This window comes from Argopecten irradians, chromosome 13, assembly GCF_041381155.1.
Source record: "Argopecten irradians isolate NY chromosome 13, Ai_NY, whole genome shotgun sequence".
Classification (NCBI taxonomy): Eukaryota; Metazoa; Mollusca; class Bivalvia; order Pectinida; family Pectinidae; genus Argopecten; species Argopecten irradians.
Genome location: NC_091146.1, coordinates 37,216,499 through 37,238,755, shown reverse-complemented (window position 1 = coordinate 37,238,755; position 22,257 = coordinate 37,216,499). Strand labels below are relative to the sequence as shown.

Below are 22,257 nucleotides of genomic sequence, written 5' to 3'. Positions count from 1 at the left end.
CGTGTTTTTGGGTCGCTGCTGTGTGTATAAAGTGTTTGGTGCTTGTTTTGGGAGGCTGCGGTGAGTTTGGAGTGTATGGTGAGTGAATTTGGAGGCTGCGGAGTGTATGTAGTGTATGGTGCGTGTTTTGGGAGGCTGCGGTGTGCATAAAGTGTATGGTGCGTGTTTTGGGAGGCTGCGGTGTGTATGTAATGTATGGTGCGTGTTTTGGGTCGCTGTTGTGTGTATAAAGTGTTTGGTGCTTGTTTTGGGAGGCTGCGGTTTGCATGAAGTGTATGGTGCGTGTTTTGGGTGGCTTTTGTGTGTATAAAGTGTTTGGTGCTTTGTTTGGAGACTACGGTGAGTACATTTGTATATAGTGTATTGTGCGTGTTTAGAAAGCTGCGGTGTGTGTGTGTGTGAAGTGTTTGGTGCTTTTTTGGGAGGCCACGGTGTGTATAAAGCGTATGTATGGTGCATGTTTTTCGGCGGCTGCGGTGGGTATGGTGTGTTTGGTGCAGGTTAGGGAGGCCACGGTGAGTACATTTGTATGTATTGTATGGTGCTTTTTTTAGGAGGCTGTGGTGTGTATAAAGTTTATGGTGAGTGTTTTTGGAGGCTGTGATGTAATAACTGCATGGTGCGTGTTTTATGAGGCTTGGGTTGAGGGCATTAATTAGGGGGTAAAGTTGACAGGGTGAGGATAGAGGCCTACAATGTATTCATTGATTTCGGATATCTCTGGTATAAAGTGAGTTCTCCAATAATGTTTAGTTCGGATTTAGCTATATATACATTAGTCTTACGGGCACTAATCAGAACTAGTCTATGTATGTTTTATTAAAAAATGTAAAAAAAATATACAGAACTGTTTTAGATTGATTGGGAGTGCTACATGTATTATTACTTTAACTAAGTATTACAACAACATATTGTGTGCGTAAACGATTACATTAATTGTCTGGAGCTTTAGAAACTTTCTGTGGGTGTATGAACATTTGGTCTGTTGATTCGGAACCTAGAAGGATTAAGGATTATACAAGGATATTCGTATACAGTTAAGTAACAATTTGAATTTCTGTTCTGTTCTTGTGGCACTACCCATTACTGTATATATCTTGTAAACGATCTCTGTATATTATTGTACATTAAATTGTGATTTAGTTTATACCACGTAACAGTACATGGCCTTTTTCTCCAATCTATAGCTTGGTGTATACTTTCCGGTAGAAAATGACAGCGAAATCGATGAGTCTTAGTCAGACAATATCAGACAGAACTGTCTTTACAAACGGAGCAGTCAGCAACGTCAATGAACATGTCTAGGTATAAACAATTCTACATGATGGCGGCCTAAGTTTTAACAGGACACATTTACGTAGTTTACCGTTTGTAACAATGGTAAACAATGTGACAGTGTATTGATTTCACATTTCAACAAAGCTGGCTGTGGATTAATAATTTGCTATGGCTTCTGTGTAATTTCCCTCAGTGTTACGATTGTACCACTTTGCAAACAACAATGTCCAATAGAAAGGATTTCAAACATTTACTATATCCCCAATCTCATTAAGTAACCTGGTCACGTGTGGAGCTAATCTCGCGAGATTGCATGGCGGACGTGGCCGATTGATATGACATGGCGTACTGTCTTACAATAATTTGTACGCATGCGCACTCACACACGATACCAAATTCCCCCGACCCCACCTCAGAAGCTTGATCAGGAATGTTATGGCTGATTCTAAAAAAGACGGAAATGATGATCAATAGACGAGATAGCGTATTGAACGATTCTGTATATTTGTACACACTAGCTGGTGAGGTAGAGCTTATAATATATAAGTGGTGATATATATAAGTGCAGCCATATCATCTATCGATAAAAACAATCACTGTGTATCATTCACGTAAAAAATTCAAGTAAAAGAATTGAATTCAATTTGAAACTCTTTGAGATCACTTGAAAGTTTGGTATTAGAGTGATATATTGGAGTTTCTAACGCATTAATTGATGCTCTTTGCAAAACCCTCATCGTAATCATATGATCATATATATATTATCATATCTCACTGTATCAGATCAAAGTAAGAATGCGCATGAGAAAATGTAAGCAAAATTTCTTCGGCACTTTAGAATTGCTTGGACTTGCGCATTTCGTTCCAGGAACATCACTAAAACTTCCAAGCCTTTGGATAGCTCTAACTTATTAATTGACTAATCGGAATACCTCTGCTGATTACTGAGTCATCGATGAGGGTTTCGATTCAGACGAGGTGTTCCGATTAGAGCGGAGAAAATGTCATCAAGAAGATTAACATGGTCGGCAAGATGGCGTTTATTATTGGTATAAACAATGCACCATCCAGGGATGGACGCTGGGATGGTAGTAAAAATAGAAAGGAAGAATTATGTCTACTTCGGCAGAGTCATTAATCAGTAAATGACACGTTTTATTGGCTGTCTCAGTGCACGTGCGGCCGTGCGTGTTGGCGTTATAAGAACAAACCCAGACATATTCATTGTATAATCTATGTATGCGTCATGATATACGTCGACTGGTAGATTGTAGGGTAAGTTAAGTGAATCAATTCGCCGGACCAGTTGGTCTCTGGTCAGTGTAGTGGTCACTGTACTGGTCAGGGGTGTGTTAGTTAATAGGAACGCTCTCGGCAGATTGTAAATCACTCCCCAAACACGGACATCCCGGTCCGGAAATAGGCTCCGGTTATCACATCTTTACATGACCATTCCGAATATATCATGAAATATGTGATTATCTTTGTTAAAGGACCACAGGTGTTCGTTTCTAATATAAGTATAATACTGGGTCAAGGTCTATAACTCGGCTGGCCATATAACACTATCCAATTTCAGAAAAAGTATGATTATTAACCAACCGCATAGGATATGATAATAGGAATACTCTCAATCGACAGCCAGATAATTTATCTTTAATTTGGTATATCATACAATATATATCATGCTGTATAAATGTCACTAGGTATCCAGAAACATCGAAAAACAGCCAGATTTCAACTGGTCGGACACTGTGGTGTCCTCCGATAAACACGCCAGTGCTCTAATGGGTAGCTCAAAAACCACTGCATGTCAACATTTCAGTTTTCATAGCGAATTTAAAGTTTGGTAAAAAAACAAAACTTACCGCTATGTTAGTTTTAACTATATACCATCCATATACTCAATACAGCCTTTTGAGTGAGGATTTCCGATTGAAAAAATTGTGTGTCTCTAGCCGTCATGTTGATAATGTGTGTAGTACATTTGTTTTCTCGGCGTTTATTGGTCATATTATTTTCGAGAGCCAATTCAACGCCCGACACAAAACAAATCTACTGCACACATACTTACATGGCGGCTAGAGACATAAAAAATTTTTTCAATCGGAAATTTCAAAGGGACTACGTTAGGCAAATGGATGATATTATCCATAGATTTACTAACCGGTAAGTTTGTTTTCTACCAAACTTTTATAAATTCTTATGAAGCTGAAGTGTTGGGGAACGGACTAGTGGTTTTTTTGAGCTACCCATTAGGGGGCACGTGTTTATGGTAGGAACACCACATGTGGTCCTATACCAGTTGAAAATCTGGGCTGATTTTCGATGTTTCAGAATGATACTAGTGAGTGGACAATTTTTATACGCAATGATCATTAATGATTATATGATCATTACCGAAAGTTAATACTGTCTGTCGATATTGAGAGTAATTACAATTATCATATTCCTATACGGTTTGGTTAATAATCAGCGGAGAATTAATTAGATATTTGATTGAAAAATAATAAATCTTGTCATATGGGTCTAAATTTAATCATTTCTCGCTGTAGATTAACTCAAAATGGCTGGCTCGGACCTCTCCAGTTTTCAACGATCAAAGATCCTACGAGTCTTCGATATATTGTACGGTACGTAAACCAAAAGTTATATGAGTACAAATTCGACATGGCATTATAAAATGGTTTGTGTGAATGACAACGTCTCAGGAAATTTACAATTTAGCATTATATCGTATTTACAGTGACGACATTTTAATCGGGATCCTTCGGTACTTACCATACAAGCATTTTCTCGTTTACGGAAAGTGCCGAAGTTTCCCGATTGATCGGCACCCGGTCATCCAATCGGAACTCCTCTGGTATAAACAACAATGTGCGACATTTTATCGCTGACTTAATGTTTTCGCGCAAATGCTCACAAAAATGAAGACTTTAAATAGTCGCTTCATAACTTTTTGATATAATATAAATGTAAACTTTATTTATTTTACATCGAATTTTACCTTTTGATAATAGTGCCCTGTCGTCAAGTGTTCAATTTGAGCGTGCAATAATTGGTTTCTTCATCACTGTTATTCTCAAATAAATAAATGACAAATAAACTAACTACAACTCGTATGTTTCTCTTTCAGATAGCGATAAAGATGGTTATATAGAAGAGAAAGATTTTGTGATGGCCATCGAGGTTTGTTACCTGCACGAATTATCTCCCTTGTCATCATTTACCATATTCGAAAGATTTCCTTTAATTTAATTATTTATTCTGTGTCATTCGAATATGTTTTGTTCGATGTAGCTAGTAAATCATTCTCCTTAGCCAGACTTTTAACGAAGGAGGAAGTTGTGTGTCAGTTATTACAAATATCATATCTCTTACTATATAGTTACTAACATGGAAGCTTGGTACACAATGATTTAGGAAGATTATATTTGATATTCCAAAAGATAATTTTTAAGCATTATTTTCAATACCTTTTGGGGTTATGAAGTCAAAAACAACAAAAAGGAAGGACATTCTTCATAACCCCAAAGATATTGGTGCAGTGATATCTTATCCAATGATTCAGTTTGGCCAATAACTGTGCCGCTTTTAAAATTCCCCGCGAAACCGTTTTGTGTATATGACGTCATAATACTTGACGTACAATACTTTCGGTCTATGGAAAATAACCTCAAAGATCTAACCAATAGAAATGAGTGTAACATATGAAATTAAATTATATAGTAATAAATTACAAAGTTTTAACGCACGATAGATGTCTAATTACATATGTACAGATGCTATATGATATGGATGCTTCCTTCGATCTGTTCTTCTTCTTTTCCGTGATGATGATGATGATGATGATGATGTCGTTCCAGAAAGTCCGCAACATTCTGGAATGGCAGGTTGGTTCTGACAAACACAAAAATGCACAAAAAGCCCTGGGCCTCGTATGGACAGGACTGTTATCGTACGCCGACGCCAACTCCGTGAGTATCCTGTTACCACGTGGTAAAGTCACGTGATTATTGTGAACCTGAATGATGCCAATGTGATTCACAACACTACATTAACTCTACATGTACATCTTTGTCACATCCAGGTGTCCTGACGTATGTGTTGTATGGCTAAGTGACGTATTTGATAAATGTGGTGTAACGTGTAACCACGTGACGTATTATGTAGATGCACCTGCATTTCAGGATGGCCGAGTATCGACAGACGAGTGGTTAAAAATGTGGGAAGATTGTATAAAGAAGGACACGGTTCCGGAGTGGCAACACGGATTCATGGAGTTCATGTTCAACGTGAACGACAAATCTGGTAAATAAAATATAATTCGGTAGTGCTACCTACCCAAACCTGTAAAACATCGTTAAGGTAGGTCCATACTTTTGAAAATCGCGCCAATTCATATGACGCTATACCGGAAGTTGCGGAGGTTGTTTTGAATTCCAGAATGGTTTTCGATACGCCACGACATCACACTTGGATATTTCTTTAATAGGTGAAAATTGTCTACATATAATATTGAATGTTTAAAATCATAAAAGAAATCAAATAAAAGCAGTGAAGTGAAAATTATATGCTATCTCTGAGGTTTTTGCGGTCCCTGTCGTAAATGGGAATGGACTTTTAAACACCGGAAGTGCCGTTCGTCGCTATAAATCATAAGAGGGGACCCGGCCGGACCGAAATTCCAGAATTCTAAAAAAATCGCATATGGATTTCCTTTAAACACACAATTTGGAGAAAATCATCAAAAACAAACAGACATAAACCAGATATAATATCACAAAAACGTATGAACTGATGTGGAATGTTTTTTTGCGGCATGATTTTCAAAAAATAGTCAAATATAACCCATCTTAGCACTGGATGAAATGGGGGTAGGGTTGCGAGTTACAAACTTCAAGCTTACAAAATTATGAAATTTTGATCGAGGACCCCGTGTTTTTATATGATATTTGAAAAATATATTACCTTGGGCATATCATATACAAATTTTGTGAAATTGACATGGGTTTTCATTTCCTTTTTGGCCTATTCATTGATTTTTTACGGGCGAAAATATGGCAAAACATGATAATTACGTATAGAAACGGTCCTGGGAAATAACAAAAATTAGTTAGCATTTGTAAAAATAAAATAGTTTTGTATATTGTTCTATCGTAAGAAATTTAGGACGAAAAATCAACAGGATCGAGACTACATTCACCCTAATATTACAGAAAACATAATTTTATGAATTTTTCTATTTTCGGTCAGCAAATTTGCATGGATGGTATATTTCAAGCTCAAATATCTCAAAAAGTAGTTCGAGAACACCCATTTATCTTTACAGATTTGAAATCTACATGAAAAATGCAAGAAAATAAGACCTGTTAGAAAAAAATGACATGGGTTTTCTCAAAAAGTATGGAGCTACCTTAAGAAGATAATTTCCATTCGACAAAAATACGTTTTGAAAATGGAAACTATGTTCTTATTTTAGAAAGTTTTCTCTTTCAGTCATTATTTATAATTACATTGATGACGTAATGTTTACGTAATAAGACACATCGTAGGGGTCAGGTGACCTAATTAAGACTGATAGTACTAGTGGTGACGTGATTCAAATTGTTGTGTTGACGTCACTTGTTTCTGTTGCCAGGTGATAACGAGATTGATAAAGACGAGTACAAGACTTACTACCAGAACTACATCCCACTGGACGACTGTGAGACAGCCTATCACAAGATCTCGGGGGTAAGCTTATATCACACAGGAGTTTATATAAATACCAGAACTACATCCCACTGGGCGACTGTGAGACAGCGTATCACAAAGATCTCGGGGGTAAGGTTATAGCTCTCAGGAGTTTATATAGATACCAGAACTACATCCCACTGGACGACTGTGAGACAGCCTATCACAAGATCTCGGGGGTAAGCTTATATCACACAGGAGTTAATATAAATACCAGAACTACATCCCACTGGACGACTGTGAGACAGCCTATCACAAGATCTCGGGGGTAAGCTTATATCACACAGGAGTTTATATAAATACCAGAACTACATCCCACTGGGTGACTGTGAGACAGCGTATCACAAGATCTCGGGGGTAAGCTTATATCACACAGGAGTTTATATAAATACCAGAACTACATCCCACTGGGCGACTGTGAGACAGCGTATCACAAGATCTCGGGGGTAAGCTTATATCACACAGGAGTTTATATAAATACCAGAACTACATCCCACTGGGCGACTGTGAGACAGCGTATCACAAGATCTCGGGGGTAAGCTTATATCACACAGGAGTTTATATAAATACCAGAACTACATCCCACTGGGCGACTGTGAGACAGCGTATCACAAGATCTCGGGGGTAAGCTTATATATCTCTCAGGAGTTTATATAAATACCAGAACTACATCCCACTGGGCGACTGTGAGACAGCGTATCACAAGATCTCGGGGGTAAGCTTATATCACACAGGAGTTTATATAAATACCAGAACTACATCCCACTGGGCGACTGTGAGACAGCGTATCACAAGATCTCGGGGGTAAGCTTATATCACACAGGAGTTTATATAAATACCAGAACTACATCCCACTGGGCGACTGTGAGACAGCGTATCACAAGATCTCGGGGGTAAGGTTATAGCTCTCAGGAGTTTATATAAATACCAGAACTACATCCCACTGGGCGACTGTGAGACAGCGTATCACAAGATCTCGGGGGTAAGCTTATATCACACAGGAGTTTATATAAATACCAGAACTACATCCCACTGGGCGACTGTGAGACAGCGTATCACAAGATCTCGGGGGTAAGGTTATAGCTCTCAGGAGTTTATATAAATACCCAGAACTACATCCCACTGGGCGATTATGAGACAGCCTATCACAAGATCTCGGGGGGTAAGCTTATATCACATAGGAGTTTACATAGATACCAGAACTACATCCCACTGGGCGACTGTGAGACAGCTTATCACAAGATCTCGGGGGTAAGCTTATATCACATAGGAGTTTATATAGATACCAGAACTACATCACACGTGGAGAGTGTGAGACAGCCTATTACAAAAATATGAATAATTAAATAAGAAAAAAAAAAGTATTTTTGGGCTGTTACAGAAATGCCTATGCCTACATTACCCTATATAATCAATAATAACCTACCAAAACCTACAACCTACTCCGTGGTGACTTGCAAGTAGACTTTTCTTTTCGAATACCATCAGATGATCCCACCAGTATACAATTAAAAATTAATCCTACCAGTGGCGTAGAAGATGAAACGTGATGGAAGGTGGGGGAGGGGGGGGGGAGGGCAAATGTCTTCAATATTTTGTAAACACCCCCCCCCCGCCGCACCTACAGTAGGAGATTATTTGTACATTTTTCATATATCATTAAATTTAATCCTTGTATACATTTATAGACAGTAGGAAATTAACGAATACACAAATTGGCCAAATTAGCGTGTGAACGTCAAAGGCGCGAAATCTGATGTTTTAGGGGTCTGAGGGTGACCCCCGGGGAAAATATTGTAATTTAGAATGGCTTAGATGAGTTTTACAATGTGTTTTGATGATTTTGCGAGCGCCCGAAAGCGCGAGATTTTGGTGTTTGGGGGGTCCGGGCCTTCCCAGGGAAAATAATACGATTTAGAATAGCTTAGATGAGTTTTAGGATGCATTTTGATGAATTTGCGAGCGCCCAAAGGCGCGAGAATTTGGTGTTAGGAGGGGTTTGGGGGTCTCCCCCGGGGAAAAAATACGATTTAGAATGGCTGAGATGAGTTTTACGGTGTATTTTAATGATTATAAAGCGTTCTTAACATGGTAATTTTTCGATTTAAAGCTACCTGCATTTAGAAATGATAATTGCGTCGTCATAACATTATGCAACCCTACTCGATCTGAATATACCGGCTTCACACCATCGGCACATTGTTGTGTAACATAAAAAAAATAATTGTCTCGCTAAGACATATAAGCAAATAGATCTTTTAAGAGACATTTTTTAAATAGTACATAGAATCCCTGAATGGACATTTTTAGTCTAGTTCGTGTGTATTGAATTTTTACTATTTAAGGTTTGACATCAGGCACTTACTGCTATTATTTATGTATATAAAGGCAAAACGAATTTTTATTACGGTCTTAATGGCAATGTACAATTATTATTGGTTCAACCTTAGGGATAAAAATCCTCCCGGGACGTGGTTTTACCTTCAAAGTCGGGAACCACATGGAATTTCATAAATAAATATTTACATCTATTTTTGGTAGTATGTAGTAAAACAGGTCACTTGCTTATACATGTACCTCATTCATGCGATTGGCCGAAATATAGAATTGCATTATGGGTAACTAGTGATCACGTGATTGTGTGTTTACTTCCAAATAAAGTGATAGTTTGCTTGACATTTTTCGGAAAAAAATGATTTATTTGAAAATATTTAGACTCCAAAATGTTACCAATATTGCATGTATATCATTTTGACTTGCACATATGTACTGTTTTACTATAAATAATGGACTGAAATGAGTTATAAAACCGCCATTTCTACATTTTATCTATAAATGATATAATGCGAATTTACAAATTCAATCGGTCTAACCGTCTAATCTAGGATCAGCGAAGATCGGCTACTCCCGGCTAAATTCGTAGAATTCTAAATTTATATTTACCTGCTTTAGGTTACAGAACAGGTAAATATAACACAAAGAAAATAAGAGCTCCGTCAAAAGGCCGAATTATATAAAGTCAAAGTAAACACACAATCATGTGATCACTATAGTTACCGATAAAACAATTATATATTTCGGCCAATGGCATGAATGAAGTATAAGCACGTGACTTGTTTTACTATGTACGTTTTACTACAGAGTACCATTATGGTCCCCCGCGGATCGTGGCTTCATTTAAAACATTTGAAATTGCTAAGCAATATTATCATATCATTGTTTAATTTTCATATTCTATCCAATCAAATGGTTAAGCTTCCGCGTTGCCCACTTAGCTTTTTGGGAAGGTAATACTTGTACATAAATATGTACATGTTATATATAAAAATCTAAATGATACCTTTATGGTATAAGTAGCACAGGTGAAATTCACCGGTAAATCCATGTTTACTTCTCTGAAATAGACTATAATCCTTGTCACAACATTCTGCTAATTGAATGATTATATAAAAAGTGGGCAAATGGAGATACAGCCGTAAGTAGCGACAGACTGTTAAGTCACATTTTTTTTTATTTATCTATGAAAATGAAACTCGCTTTTTGCACTAAAAAATACTGAGATTCTAATGATTTTACCTATTCATTATCAAAATTGATATTTTGAACCTAAATCTCAAAATGAATTTCCAAATTCATATCATGGTTATGTAGGAATAATTACCTGTCATAAAACATTTTTACTTTTGAAATTCATAATTAGCCAGCCAATCAGCGGCCGGGTTAAAATTCTATCCTGGGCTCAATCTTCTATACACACGGGCCATTTCGAAGGTCTTTTTTTATTTAGCTATGGAAATGAAACTCATGCTTCTGTCAATATTTGTCCATTGATGTCTACTAATGTAAGCCAAATCATACAAAGTCGTTCAGAATGCATTTTGCAAAAAATATAGATGGACATTCTGCTGGCATTTTGCCGATATCATTGTAGCAAACATAACTTTCCAATTCTATGCATGATACATGTAAGTTCTCACTCTCGCCATCATATGTGTATTTGCATGCTTAACGCCAATTTTCGTGGATAAAGTCGTATTCCTGATAGAAAACGCTACTATGCAGTTTTCACAAAATATTGTGAAATTATACAAATACACATGCGATAGCGAAAATGGGTACTAGGCTAGGAGAGTCCGTTGTTGACTTTTGATTGGATTAAATCAATAGTTGTCAGAGAAGTTGCCATCCAAGACTATTTAAATGTTGGCTTAAAAATGATCAATTTAAAAGCATTTATAAACTCATTAAAGTTGTCTTGGATTCGAAGGCTTCTTCAGACCACATCTAAATGACAACTTATTTTGAAAAACTATGTGAATATTGATTTACTTGTTAACTGCGGCAATGATTATGTGCAGAAATGTCTTAAAAATTGCAGTAATCCTTTCTGGGTAGATGTTTTTAAAGCCTGGTTCCATTTGAATTCTTTGATTGAAAAAAATAGTCTTATTGATAATTCTGTGTTGAAATCTCCACTGTGGTTCAATGAAAATATACTTATTTGGCCACAAAACAGTCTTTCTAAAGATTTTTTTGACAAAAAAAATCTGATTATAAACGACTTAATATCAGACCATAATACTGGACGTTTTTACAATTTTCAGGAAGTCACTCGTATATATAAAGTAAAATCTAATTTCCTTCAGTACCACAGCATTGTGTCAGCAGTTAAAAAGTTCATATCATCCAATGAATTCACTAAAAGTAAAGTACCATATCCATACATACCAATAAATATTGAAATATTCTTTAAAAATCGAAATGGTGCTAAAGACTTTTATGATATTTTCATCAAGAGAAATACTGAGCCAACTGGTAAAAAGAAGTGGAATGAACTTTTTGATTTGGATGACACAGCATGGGCTATGATATACAAAGTTCCTTTCACTGTTACAAAAAATAGCAAGCTGCAGTGGCTTCAATACAGAATCAATCATCATATCCTAACTACTAACTCCTTTCTCTTCAAATCACATTTAGTTATATCGCCTTTATGTACTCTTTGTAATTCGGAGAATGAAACTATTCAACATGTACTGTGGGATTGTGTTGAAGTAAAAAATTTACTTAAAAACCTTAGAATTTTATTAGATGCTCTTTCTATCCCATTTTCTTTCAATAAGCAATCCTTTATTTTTGGTCTGATATCTGAAAACCTCGACAACTGTAAAGCTGAAAATGAAATTCTTCTCATTATAAAAGAATATATCTATAAAATGCGGTGTTTTCACAAGTCACTTACCATAAATGGGCTGATTTGTGCTTTGAAACAATTCTACAATTTGCAAAAATATATTGCAAACGGTAAAGGTGATTTGGAAAAGGAAAAATTTGAAAAAGAATGGGAAACATGGGGAAAATTTTCTAAACTATAGTAGATATTCGTCTCTCCTTAAACCACTCTCCAATGCTACCAACAGTGTTGCTGATCCATCTTTTATGAATAAGCAGATGTTTTTATTCATATATCATCAAGTTAAATTTGTATAAATTATCATTGATAGTACCATCCTCTTTCTTCCTTCCTACTCCTCCCAGATCTATCCCTCAAGCTCCCCTTCCATTCCCCACTTTCTTTTCTTCCTTTTTTTTGTTTTCTCTGTCTCTCTCTTTCCTCTCTATACTCTAATATTCACCCAAAGAAATGTAATTAAAGGAGTAAGAAATGATAATTTTACTTTATAAATTATATATAATTACCTCTCACTACTGATAGAGGAAAGCAATAGGTTAGGTGAGGCACCCTCGTCAGCCAATATATACATTGTCTGGAATCTAACTGTAGTTGAGAGGTAAAATTGTGTGTCCATGTGTTTGTTCATATTTAATATTCTACACAACTGTACTGTACAAACAAACATATCGGTATTCATGTGCTTCTTAAAGCAGGGTTCAAGTAGTCAAGAAAAGGCAATTTAAGTCAGGACATTTCATATTTATACAAACCATTTTGAATGATAGTTAGTTCCATTATAGTCCAAAAATTAACATTTGTTTACTTTGCCATGAACTCTATCTCAGACCATCTGAAACTTTACAGCTTAAAATGCCTCAATTAAAAATAGGCCTGAGATTACAAATGCAGTTTTATGAAGTTTCAAGTTTTCTTGCTTTTACTTATTTTTTCTTCTGCTTGAACCCTGCAATTTTACAACGTGTCTTTTGAATTTAAATAATACGTATAAAAGTTGCGAGTTGAATGGATCCCCTCCTGTGTGAGGGCAACTTATTGTATCATTTCCCTCTTTTAAGTAATAAAAATCTTCTAATTTCCTTAAATCAATAGTTTACACACCCCTATTCCCCGAAATCTATTTTACAAGATCCTGTGTCACTGCATGTAACAGCTCACACAAGACCCTGTGTGAGCTCAAACTGAATTATGAAGTCAATGCTCATATATAATATGTTAAGAGTAATACTATATATTTTAGGAAACATATAACAACCGTTTTAAATACGTAAGAAGAAAGACAACTCGTAGAAGAAATGAAAATATTCGATCGAAGATTTACATTAAAGTCCACACGATCCTCGATATATATATAATTATATATATTTCTATGTCTACAGGGCAAAAATATTTCCAAGTCCGACTTTAGTCAACTCTGGAAAGATTACTTTTTCTCGGACGACCGTGAGGCGAAAGGAAACTACCTTTTCGGAGTTCCCGACTTTCCAGAGAAGTGAACAGGTTTGCGGTATCTTCGCCCATCAACCTCGAGAGGCACACGTGACCTGGCTGTTGATAAAAATTGATGAGCGACTGTTTTTCTGTCAAAGTGAATGTTTAGATTGAAAGTTCTATAGCATAGTCGCATGACCGGACGTTCAACGAACACGTTTACACATGCGCATGGTATTTTTGCGTTTGGAAATTTCTCATTTCAGAAAGAATTTGCATGATATAATTTCTGAGACATCTAGATTTTAGTCGGCTTCAGTGAAATACTGGTAACAGATCTAATTAATGACCTTCTGCTTTATATGCCTTTGTATCTTTTTCTTTTTTAATTTTTATTGTTTTTTAAAGAAAACACGAAGTAGGTAATACATACATATATCTAAATACATCCTCGATATTCCAGGGGTTCCGATCACTTACGATCTCTATACCCCTGGACTATCTCATAGTGAAATTAAAGACAGCTCAGCGGAAAACATTTGACCAATCACAGGCTAGCAAAGATTTCCTTTAAAGACTACAGAGAGAGCGACGCCTAACATCAAAGCCACAGTCAACCACAGTGTACTGTTATACGGCTCTTTTGATGTTCATCAAATGACTAAATTACCTGTTCTGTTCTGTTGCCTCCAGATTTACTATGAGGTAGTCCAGGGGTGTAGAGATCGTAAGTGATCGGAACCCCTGGAATATCGAGGATGATCTAAATACCAACGATCTATTTAAGTTTGTACTAGAAAAGACTTGGTTTACAAAGCCGTAACGAGTTTCAGATCAGGTGATATATTTTAATTACTTTTGTTGCCATATTGTGTTTGCCTGTCTTAGCCTACTCATTTGTCTGAGTGTCCAGACAAAACTATGATGGCTGATTTCTGCCATGTCGTTATTTCGTTTTGTCGTCAAACCACAAGGGGATGGGAGAAGGTAATATAAAGATGTATCCAAAATCAGCGACAGTCATATTGTAGATTCTAGGTATGTTGTACATTCTATCTTTAATATTTTTCATTGGCTGCGGGAAGTGCACGGTTTCTTTGTGATATAGATTCTTTGTAAGAGGCTTTTTGATTGCATCATTTATCAACTTCAACACTTTAAATGTATAATACATCTAGATCTGCTCGCTCATGTCCGTATTATCACTTAAATATAAAGTCCAGAGGAGTTCCATATATATATAAAGTCTCGAGGAGTTCCATGTCAAAGATGTGTCGGAGATCCGAGTGTTTTAAGTTTTAACATGAAACCAACCACAATATCTGAAGAATTTTCCGGCAATCTTCGGAAATATCCGAAGATTGCCGGAAATTTCTCTGAGAAGTTGCATTTGAACACGGAGCCCGATGAATGTACTGGTTGAATATTACCGTCCATTAAAGATTGTTTAAACGGAAAGTTTCCAACTGGTGTACTTAAAGAACGGACAATTGTAGGACAAAAAGTTCACATAATTTTATCTTTTTGATGTTGTACTGAAGTTCGATGTTGGGCCAGAAAGTTCACATAATTCTTTCTTTTTGATATTGTACTGATGTTCGTTGTCTGTGTACCTATAGCTACAAGTTTTCATTTCAGTCCTTCTTATTTGTGTATTTAATACTTAGATTATAGAGATTTACAGCGCGGAGTTTCTGCCCAGCAGTATCGTGTTACATTCCACTAAACACATTTATAGTATTGGTGTTTACACATAAAACAATGTTTACACATAATCCAATATTTATACATATACCCTCATATATCAATACACTCCAATATATGTTTATTTCGATATTCATACATTCCAATATTCACAAACTTCAATATTCATACATTCCAATATTCACATACCTCGATATTTACACAATCCAATATTCACACACTTCGATATTCATACATTCCAATATTCACATACATTCTGTACCTCGATATTCACACAATCCAATATTCACACACTTCGATATTCATACATTCCAATATTCACAAACTTCGATATTCACACAATCCAATATTCACACACTTCGATATTCATACATTCCAATATTCACAAACTTCGATATTCACACAATCCAATATTCATACATTCCAATATTCATACATTCCAATATTCACAAACTTTGATATTCACACAATCCAATATTCACACACTTCGATATCCATACATTCCAATATTCACAAACTTCGATATTCACACACTTCGATATTCACACATTCCAATATTCACACATTTCAACATTAATACATTCCAATATTTACATATTTCAATAACATTCATACATTCCGAGATTTAGATAGGACTGTCTCTGGTTACTAAATACATGTATACATTCATACATTCCGAGATTTTGATAGGACTGTCTCTGGTTACTAAATACATGTATACATTCATACATTCCGAGATTTAGATAGGACTGTCTCTGGTTACTAAATACATGTATACATTCATACATTCCGAGATTTAGATAGGACTGTCTCTGGTTACTAAATACATGTATACAATATATACATTCCGAGATTGAGATAGGACTGTCTCTGGTTACTAAATACATGTATACATTCATACATTCCGAGATTTTGATAGGACTGTCTCTGGTTACTAAATACATGTATACATTCATACATTCCGAGATTTAGATAGGACTGTCTCTGGTTACTAAATACATGTATACAATATATACTTTCCGAGATTGAGATAGGACTGTCTCTGGTTACTAAATACATGTTTACAATACATACATTCCGAGATTTAGATAGGACTGTCTCTGGTTACTAAATACATGTATACAATACATACATTCCGAGATTGAGATAGGACTGTCTCTGGTTACTAAATACATGATTACAATACATACATTCCGAGATTGAGATAGGAATGTCTTTGGTTACTAAATACATGGATACATTCCTGTCTTTATAGATTTCCAATTACATTAAAATTGATGTTAAGAGGATAACACACTGTTAGATATGGCGGCCATCAGACTTTTCTTCTTAACAATTATAACGGCGTTACAGGTATCCATATTGTTTTTGGAATCACATACCATATTCGACCAAATAAGCACCCACATCGCTATAAGCGCCCCTCCCCTTTTTCAGTCTTCAGTTTCATTTACATGTACTTTGAATTAAAGATAGACCGAAAATATGAAAACTTAATTGGTTTTCTTAATGATTTCTTTTGAAAATCGATTTATAGCTTACTTCGTGGAATAATTTTATAAAAGGCAAGTCTAAAGTTGTTTCTGTTTAGCACCCTCTGATTTGCTCCAAATGTTTAAGCGCCCTGGGCGTTTATTGGGTCGTATACGGTATCACTTCTACATCGTTTTTGGAATAAAAAAAAAGAAAATTCTTTGATCAAAGGGAAGTAACTTTGGCGGATCTAGTGACTATGGCGGATCAGTCCGTCAGTACCGAAGGGAAGTAACTCTTGTAACCCAGAGAGGCTTTGTGAGATTAGGGCCACTACCTTTCCGAAACGGCTTTTAATTTTTAAAATAGGGATGTAAAACGAGATCAATAATTTTGTAGAGTCGCAGAAGTTATTAACTATACGTTTACTAGCAAACCTATCATCACCTTCAGAACTGTTTAATTAGAATAAATAAAATGTTAATTTTCATAACGTCGTTTTATTTTTCCCGCCGTCGTTCTAAATGCCGCGCGGTAGTTGACTATCACTGCGCCAGACGGCAAAACAGCGAAATGAATCTCCACTGTTATCGTACATTAGACAGGAAATCTTGCATATGTTTGGTGTTGTAACCTCATCTTAGGCCATCGATATATATTTTCTTTTGTTATTAATGTTTTTAAGAAACCTTTAAATTTTGCTCCGGAAAGGTAGTGGGCCTTTAATGTCGTAGTTCACGTTTTTTTTTGGATCATACACCAGTAGAGGTTTGTTGATTGCTATTTAAAGGCCCAATATCCGTATCTTTCTTATTTTTTTCTTGATTTAGAAGAATGTTGAAAAGAAATCCTGTTGTAAATCATGCAGAGACAGGACTAAATCGAAGTCAAGATGAGCGATTATGATTCGTAATATTTCTTTAAAAATAAAATAAATAGTAACTATCGCTAGGTGGGTCCCACTTAGTCAAACAAGCCGAAGTTAGCCGACAATGTAACGTCTTTGCCGAGAACGTCATGTGACTACTGTAACTACGTAACGTCTGTCCGAACTCTTCCGAAAACGGGTCATGAACTTTCCGACTTCCGTTCGGCAATACTCGTAACTTCTATGGCGACCAGTTTAAAATAAAGACATGTTTACATGTATCGACTTTCAACAACTGCTGTACCAAAGTTATCAAAAAAACATTATGAATATTCTTTAATATATCTTAATTTTAACTACATCTACAAATACTAACAATATCGGAGTCGAATTTAACTTGAATTTTTGTTGATAGTTACGTATAGTGTGGCTTTAAGAAAGGTTTTCATCATGATACGTACTAATTATCTGTAGATCACGTGTTGTGTATGTAGGTGATATAATTACGTACATTTGTATTGTGTATCTCTTGTGTATTTACGATTTCTCTTTATACCTTTATAACCTATTAAAGTATACTGCAACTTATTTCGCGTGTTTTTATATCTTTTTATTTATTTATTAAGTTCATATACCATCGCTCTTCTCTGACAGGTCCACTACATTGATGAATGTTGATGAGCGTTTATCTATAACAATGACAAAAGAAAGAATATCTAAGATAAGCTGAAACAATTCTTGGCTGACACCTGCAGATAAATTACAACTACACCCAAGAAGTGATATACATGTATATACACTATATATAATATATCTTGAATATAATGTGTTTTTATATAGTATAAGGGGAATTTTATATATTTTTACGACATATTATTGACAGAACGTCAAACTCCTGTGGTTAAACGGAACTTGGAAGTAGAAAATCGCAACTAACTTGAGCCCTCCTCCACTCGCTCCTAACACTGTGGTTGTGTTATATTTAAATCTAGTTGGATAGAAGGTTGTCTTATCATCGGTAGTGGCATGGCAATCGTCATAGTAAATCGTATACTGATGGTAACGTTAAACACGTTTAAGAAGGGAAGTAACCGTGATAGATCTTAATGTGTACGCCAAGCCTTTTCTGCCGTCTGAGAATGAAGACACAACAAAACAGTTATGTGTAAATTGTTTAATTAGTCGATCCAAGGACGGAATGACACACTACATTGTAATAAAATCTCTGGAGACACCAAAACAGCAGAAAATCAATAAAAACCCTATTTTACACGAAAAACAGAGAGAAAAACTCTTAATTTTTATGATATTAAAATGTCACAACAAATTATATTAATAAAATCTAATAACCTGGACGGAATAATAAAACTTGGATGGAAGAACTGAAAAAAAAACCACTAAAACATTTAATGCTTATGAATCTACATCACAATAGTACACTCGCTATATACCATAGTACTGGCTATTTCCACAATGTATCATGATAGAGAGAATATGTCATCTTTTCTAGATCAAAACATATTCGATGGGTGGTTCCGTTTGTAAATATCAAACTTTCTTAAAGAAAACAAATATTGTACAGTAAATGAAAAAATCATTTCAAATCAATAAATTGGCGGATTTCATATGTCAGAAAGATTTCAAAATACATGTATCTTAAACAAACCAAAAAATGCATTGATAGGTTAACTCTCCGCCAAGTCGTAGAGCTGTATAAGGGGCCGATGCTTTATTAAAGTGGTACTATAAGGGGTCATTACATTATAAATAAGGGGCCGTTACTCTGTTAAAGTGGCACTATAAATAAAGGGTCATTACTTGGCATTATAGATAAGGTCCGTTACTCTGTTAAAGTGGCACTATAAGGGGCCGTTACTCTATAAATAAGGGGTCGTTACTCTATAAATAAGGGGTCGTTACTCTGTTTAAGTGGCACTATAAATAAGGGGACGTTACTCTGTTAAAGTGACATTATAAATAAGGGGCCGTTATCTGTTATAGGGACGTAACTCTAGCAGGTGGTCAAACCCCCTAATGTGGCAGGAATTATATATTTTTCCAAGAAATTTTGTTAATATTTGTTGCAGTTCTTTTAGAAAATATGCGTTAAATATTGGATTGATGTCTGGACGGATATACAACATTCATAGAGTTTTTAATACATATTTTTATAAATACATTTATATAACTATTATACACAAATGGGCAAGAGTATATATACATATTTTGATATTTTGCTTCAAAGTAAATGGATTAATACGTATTTACAATCTGGTACAATATGGGAGGATTATTTGTTTATCGATGTTCATGGTGACGTCACAAGTAATAACATCGTGACGGTCATGGTGAGGTCACAAGCAATACCCTCGTGACGTTCATAGTGACGTCACAATCAATACCCTCGTGACTTTCATGGTGATGTCATAATCAATACCCTCGTTACGTTCATGGTGACGTCACAATCAATACCCTCGTGACGTTCATGGTGACGTCACAATCAATACCCTTGTGACGTTCATGGTGATGTCACAATCAATACCCTCGTGACGTTCATGGTGACGTCACAATCGATACCCTCGTGACTTTCATGGTGACGTCACAATCAATACCCTCGTGACGTTCATGGTGACGACACAATCAATACCCTCGTGACTTTCATGGTGATGTCACAATCAATACCCTCGTAAAGGTCATGGTGACGTCACAATCAATACCCTCGTGACTTTCATGGTGACGTCACAAACAATACCCTCGTGACGGTCATGTTGACGTCACAATCAATACCATCGTGACGATCATGGTGATGTCACAATCAATACCCTCGTGACGGTCATGGTGACGTCACAATCAATACCCTCGTGACTTTCATGGTGATGTCACAATCAATACCCTCGTGACGTTCATGGTGACGTCACAAACAATACCCTCGTGACGTACTTCTAAGGTAAAATTACTTTCAACGTCATTTGTTAACATATTACACAGAAAATGACGTCACAGCCGACATTCCAATGAAATGACTGTGTGTACAAAGTATGTTGACGACAGAAATGCTTCTCATCTCACAATAAAAATATTTTTGTTTTAGAAAAATACGTAAAGCTATCACTGTTTGCCTTCTTGTTTTTAGAATATTGACGGGGTGGTAACACGTTGAAAATAAAATTTCTTTAAACAACAATGTAAATAAATCGAAAATTAAAATAATGAAATCACGTTCCCAGATAAAAAAATCAATTGAATCACTAAATCTGCATGTATATGTAGCATGTATGGCACAAAAGGTAAACTACATTTCAATGTAAAACTATTTATATATCTCTGTGTTCCTCTAATTATTTACACATTAAACTAATTATTTCAGTAGAGTTGTCTCCATTAGGACATCTCAATCATCCGTATTGGCTGCCTAAATCCGAAATCGTTAAGATATGGGCACTCGAAAGGGGCATGACGTCATTTTAGAATACACGCACACTATCATTTATTCTCTCTTTATGACGTCACTGTTGCTATAACGACGCGTTGTTACTACCATGGACTAAAATATTTACATGTTGGGTCTAAAACATTACGTCACTACTTAAGTTCCTATGGTAATGATTTTGTTGCCCAAACATGAAGGTAAAAAAATAACGTCACAGAGTAGAATATTTTACCTCAATAGTATATCACTGTTGCTAGGATAAACAAACTTCGTTGCTATATAACAATATCACAATTCACCACGGAAGAATTCGTTGCCACGGAAACACTACAACCTAAAGTCACCGTTATAATGATGTTGAATATACTGGAGGACGGCTTCATGGCAGTACTGGAACTGTTCCTGTAAAAAAAAATGATACCATAAAGCCTGTGTAAGTAGAGTTATTTCCCTTATGACGATGTAAAAAAAAACCCAAAAAAACCGTGTGTAAATAACTTTATCTCCCTTATGACGACGAATCAACATCTATGCAAATAGAGTTATCTCCCTTATCACGATGTAAAAACACCTGTGTAAATAGAGTTGTCCCCCCTTTAACGATGAATTAACATCTATGTAAATAAAATATAACGATGCAACTACTGTGTAAATGTTCAACATTTTTCAAAACAATATTCGTTTAAAAACCTTGACCTTTGTAGTTGACTTTTTACGCCAATTAAATCGCGTGATGTGTTACGTCATCAACTACCATTGAATCTTTCAATAAAATCTATCAATCTGTTTTTAAGTGATTGTCTGAAAAAACGATATCTGTACAGACAGACAGATAGCACTATATTCATCACAGAATGAACTACATTACGGAGTCTAGAAAGCTTTAGTTTCACCTGGGCACTTTAGATCTGGGTTACATTGATTGGAATCACCCGCGAACGAAGATCTCATTTACATTGATACTTACAATGTTTGGAATCACCTGGGGACGGTGGACCCTCATCTGGTTGATGGTGTGATACAGACTGATATTTTCCTCTGATCTCAATCTGTCTATTGTGGCGGCCATGACACAGAACAACCCACTCCTCTCTGCACCGTCCCTGTGGTACATACAGTCAATCCCTCTCAGTTTATTGTCAT

At 35.9% G+C, this 22,257-nt stretch overlaps 2 protein-coding genes and 1 pseudogene across 4 annotated transcripts in view; 2 read left to right on the top strand and 1 right to left on the bottom strand.

Annotated features, from left to right (window-relative positions):
- Positions 1–908: 908 nt before the first annotated feature.
- Positions 909–18,272, top strand: LOC138306049 (calexcitin-1-like). The gene is made up of 7 exons (XM_069246391.1): positions 909–1,036; positions 3,834–3,911; positions 4,415–4,467; positions 5,145–5,255; positions 5,469–5,589; positions 6,920–7,014; positions 13,588–18,272. Exons 2-7 carry the CDS (start codon positions 3,845–3,847, stop codon positions 13,702–13,704), a joined length of 564 nt encoding a protein of 187 aa, XP_069102492.1. The 5' UTR covers positions 909–1,036; positions 3,834–3,844; the 3' UTR covers positions 13,705–18,272.
- LOC138306350 (uncharacterized) lies at positions 11,229–12,389 on the top strand (annotated as a pseudogene).
- A 571-nt stretch (positions 18,273–18,843) lies between the features above and the next one.
- The window catches only part of LOC138305465 (multiple epidermal growth factor-like domains protein 6), an 83,885-nt gene continuing 80,471 nt past the window's right edge, over positions 18,844–22,257 (bottom strand). For all 3 annotated transcript variants that reach the window (XM_069245698.1, XM_069245699.1, XM_069245700.1), the window contains 2 exons: positions 22,082–22,217; positions 18,844–21,516 (listed from right to left, as the gene is read on the bottom strand). In XM_069245698.1, the coding sequence (XP_069101799.1) occupies positions 21,442–21,516; positions 22,082–22,217 (211 nt within the window). In that variant the 3' untranslated portion in view covers positions 18,844–21,441. The remainder of the gene's footprint in view (positions 21,517–22,081; positions 22,218–22,257) is intronic.

What these genes read in the sequence shown, in the direction of transcription:
- LOC138306049 (XM_069246391.1), top strand. Translation starts at nt 3,845, where the DNA reads ATGGCTGGCTCGGACCTCTCCAGTTTTCAACGATCAAAGATCCTACGA. An exon ending in CGTACGCCGACGCCAACTCC is followed by an intron (nt 5,256 to 5,468) that starts GTGAGTATCCTG and finishes CCTGCATTTCAG; the next exon opens with GATGGCCGAGTATCGACAGA. An exon ending in CCTATCACAAGATCTCGGGG is followed by an intron (nt 7,015 to 13,587) that starts GTAAGCTTATAT and finishes CTATGTCTACAG; the next exon opens with GGCAAAAATATTTCCAAGTC.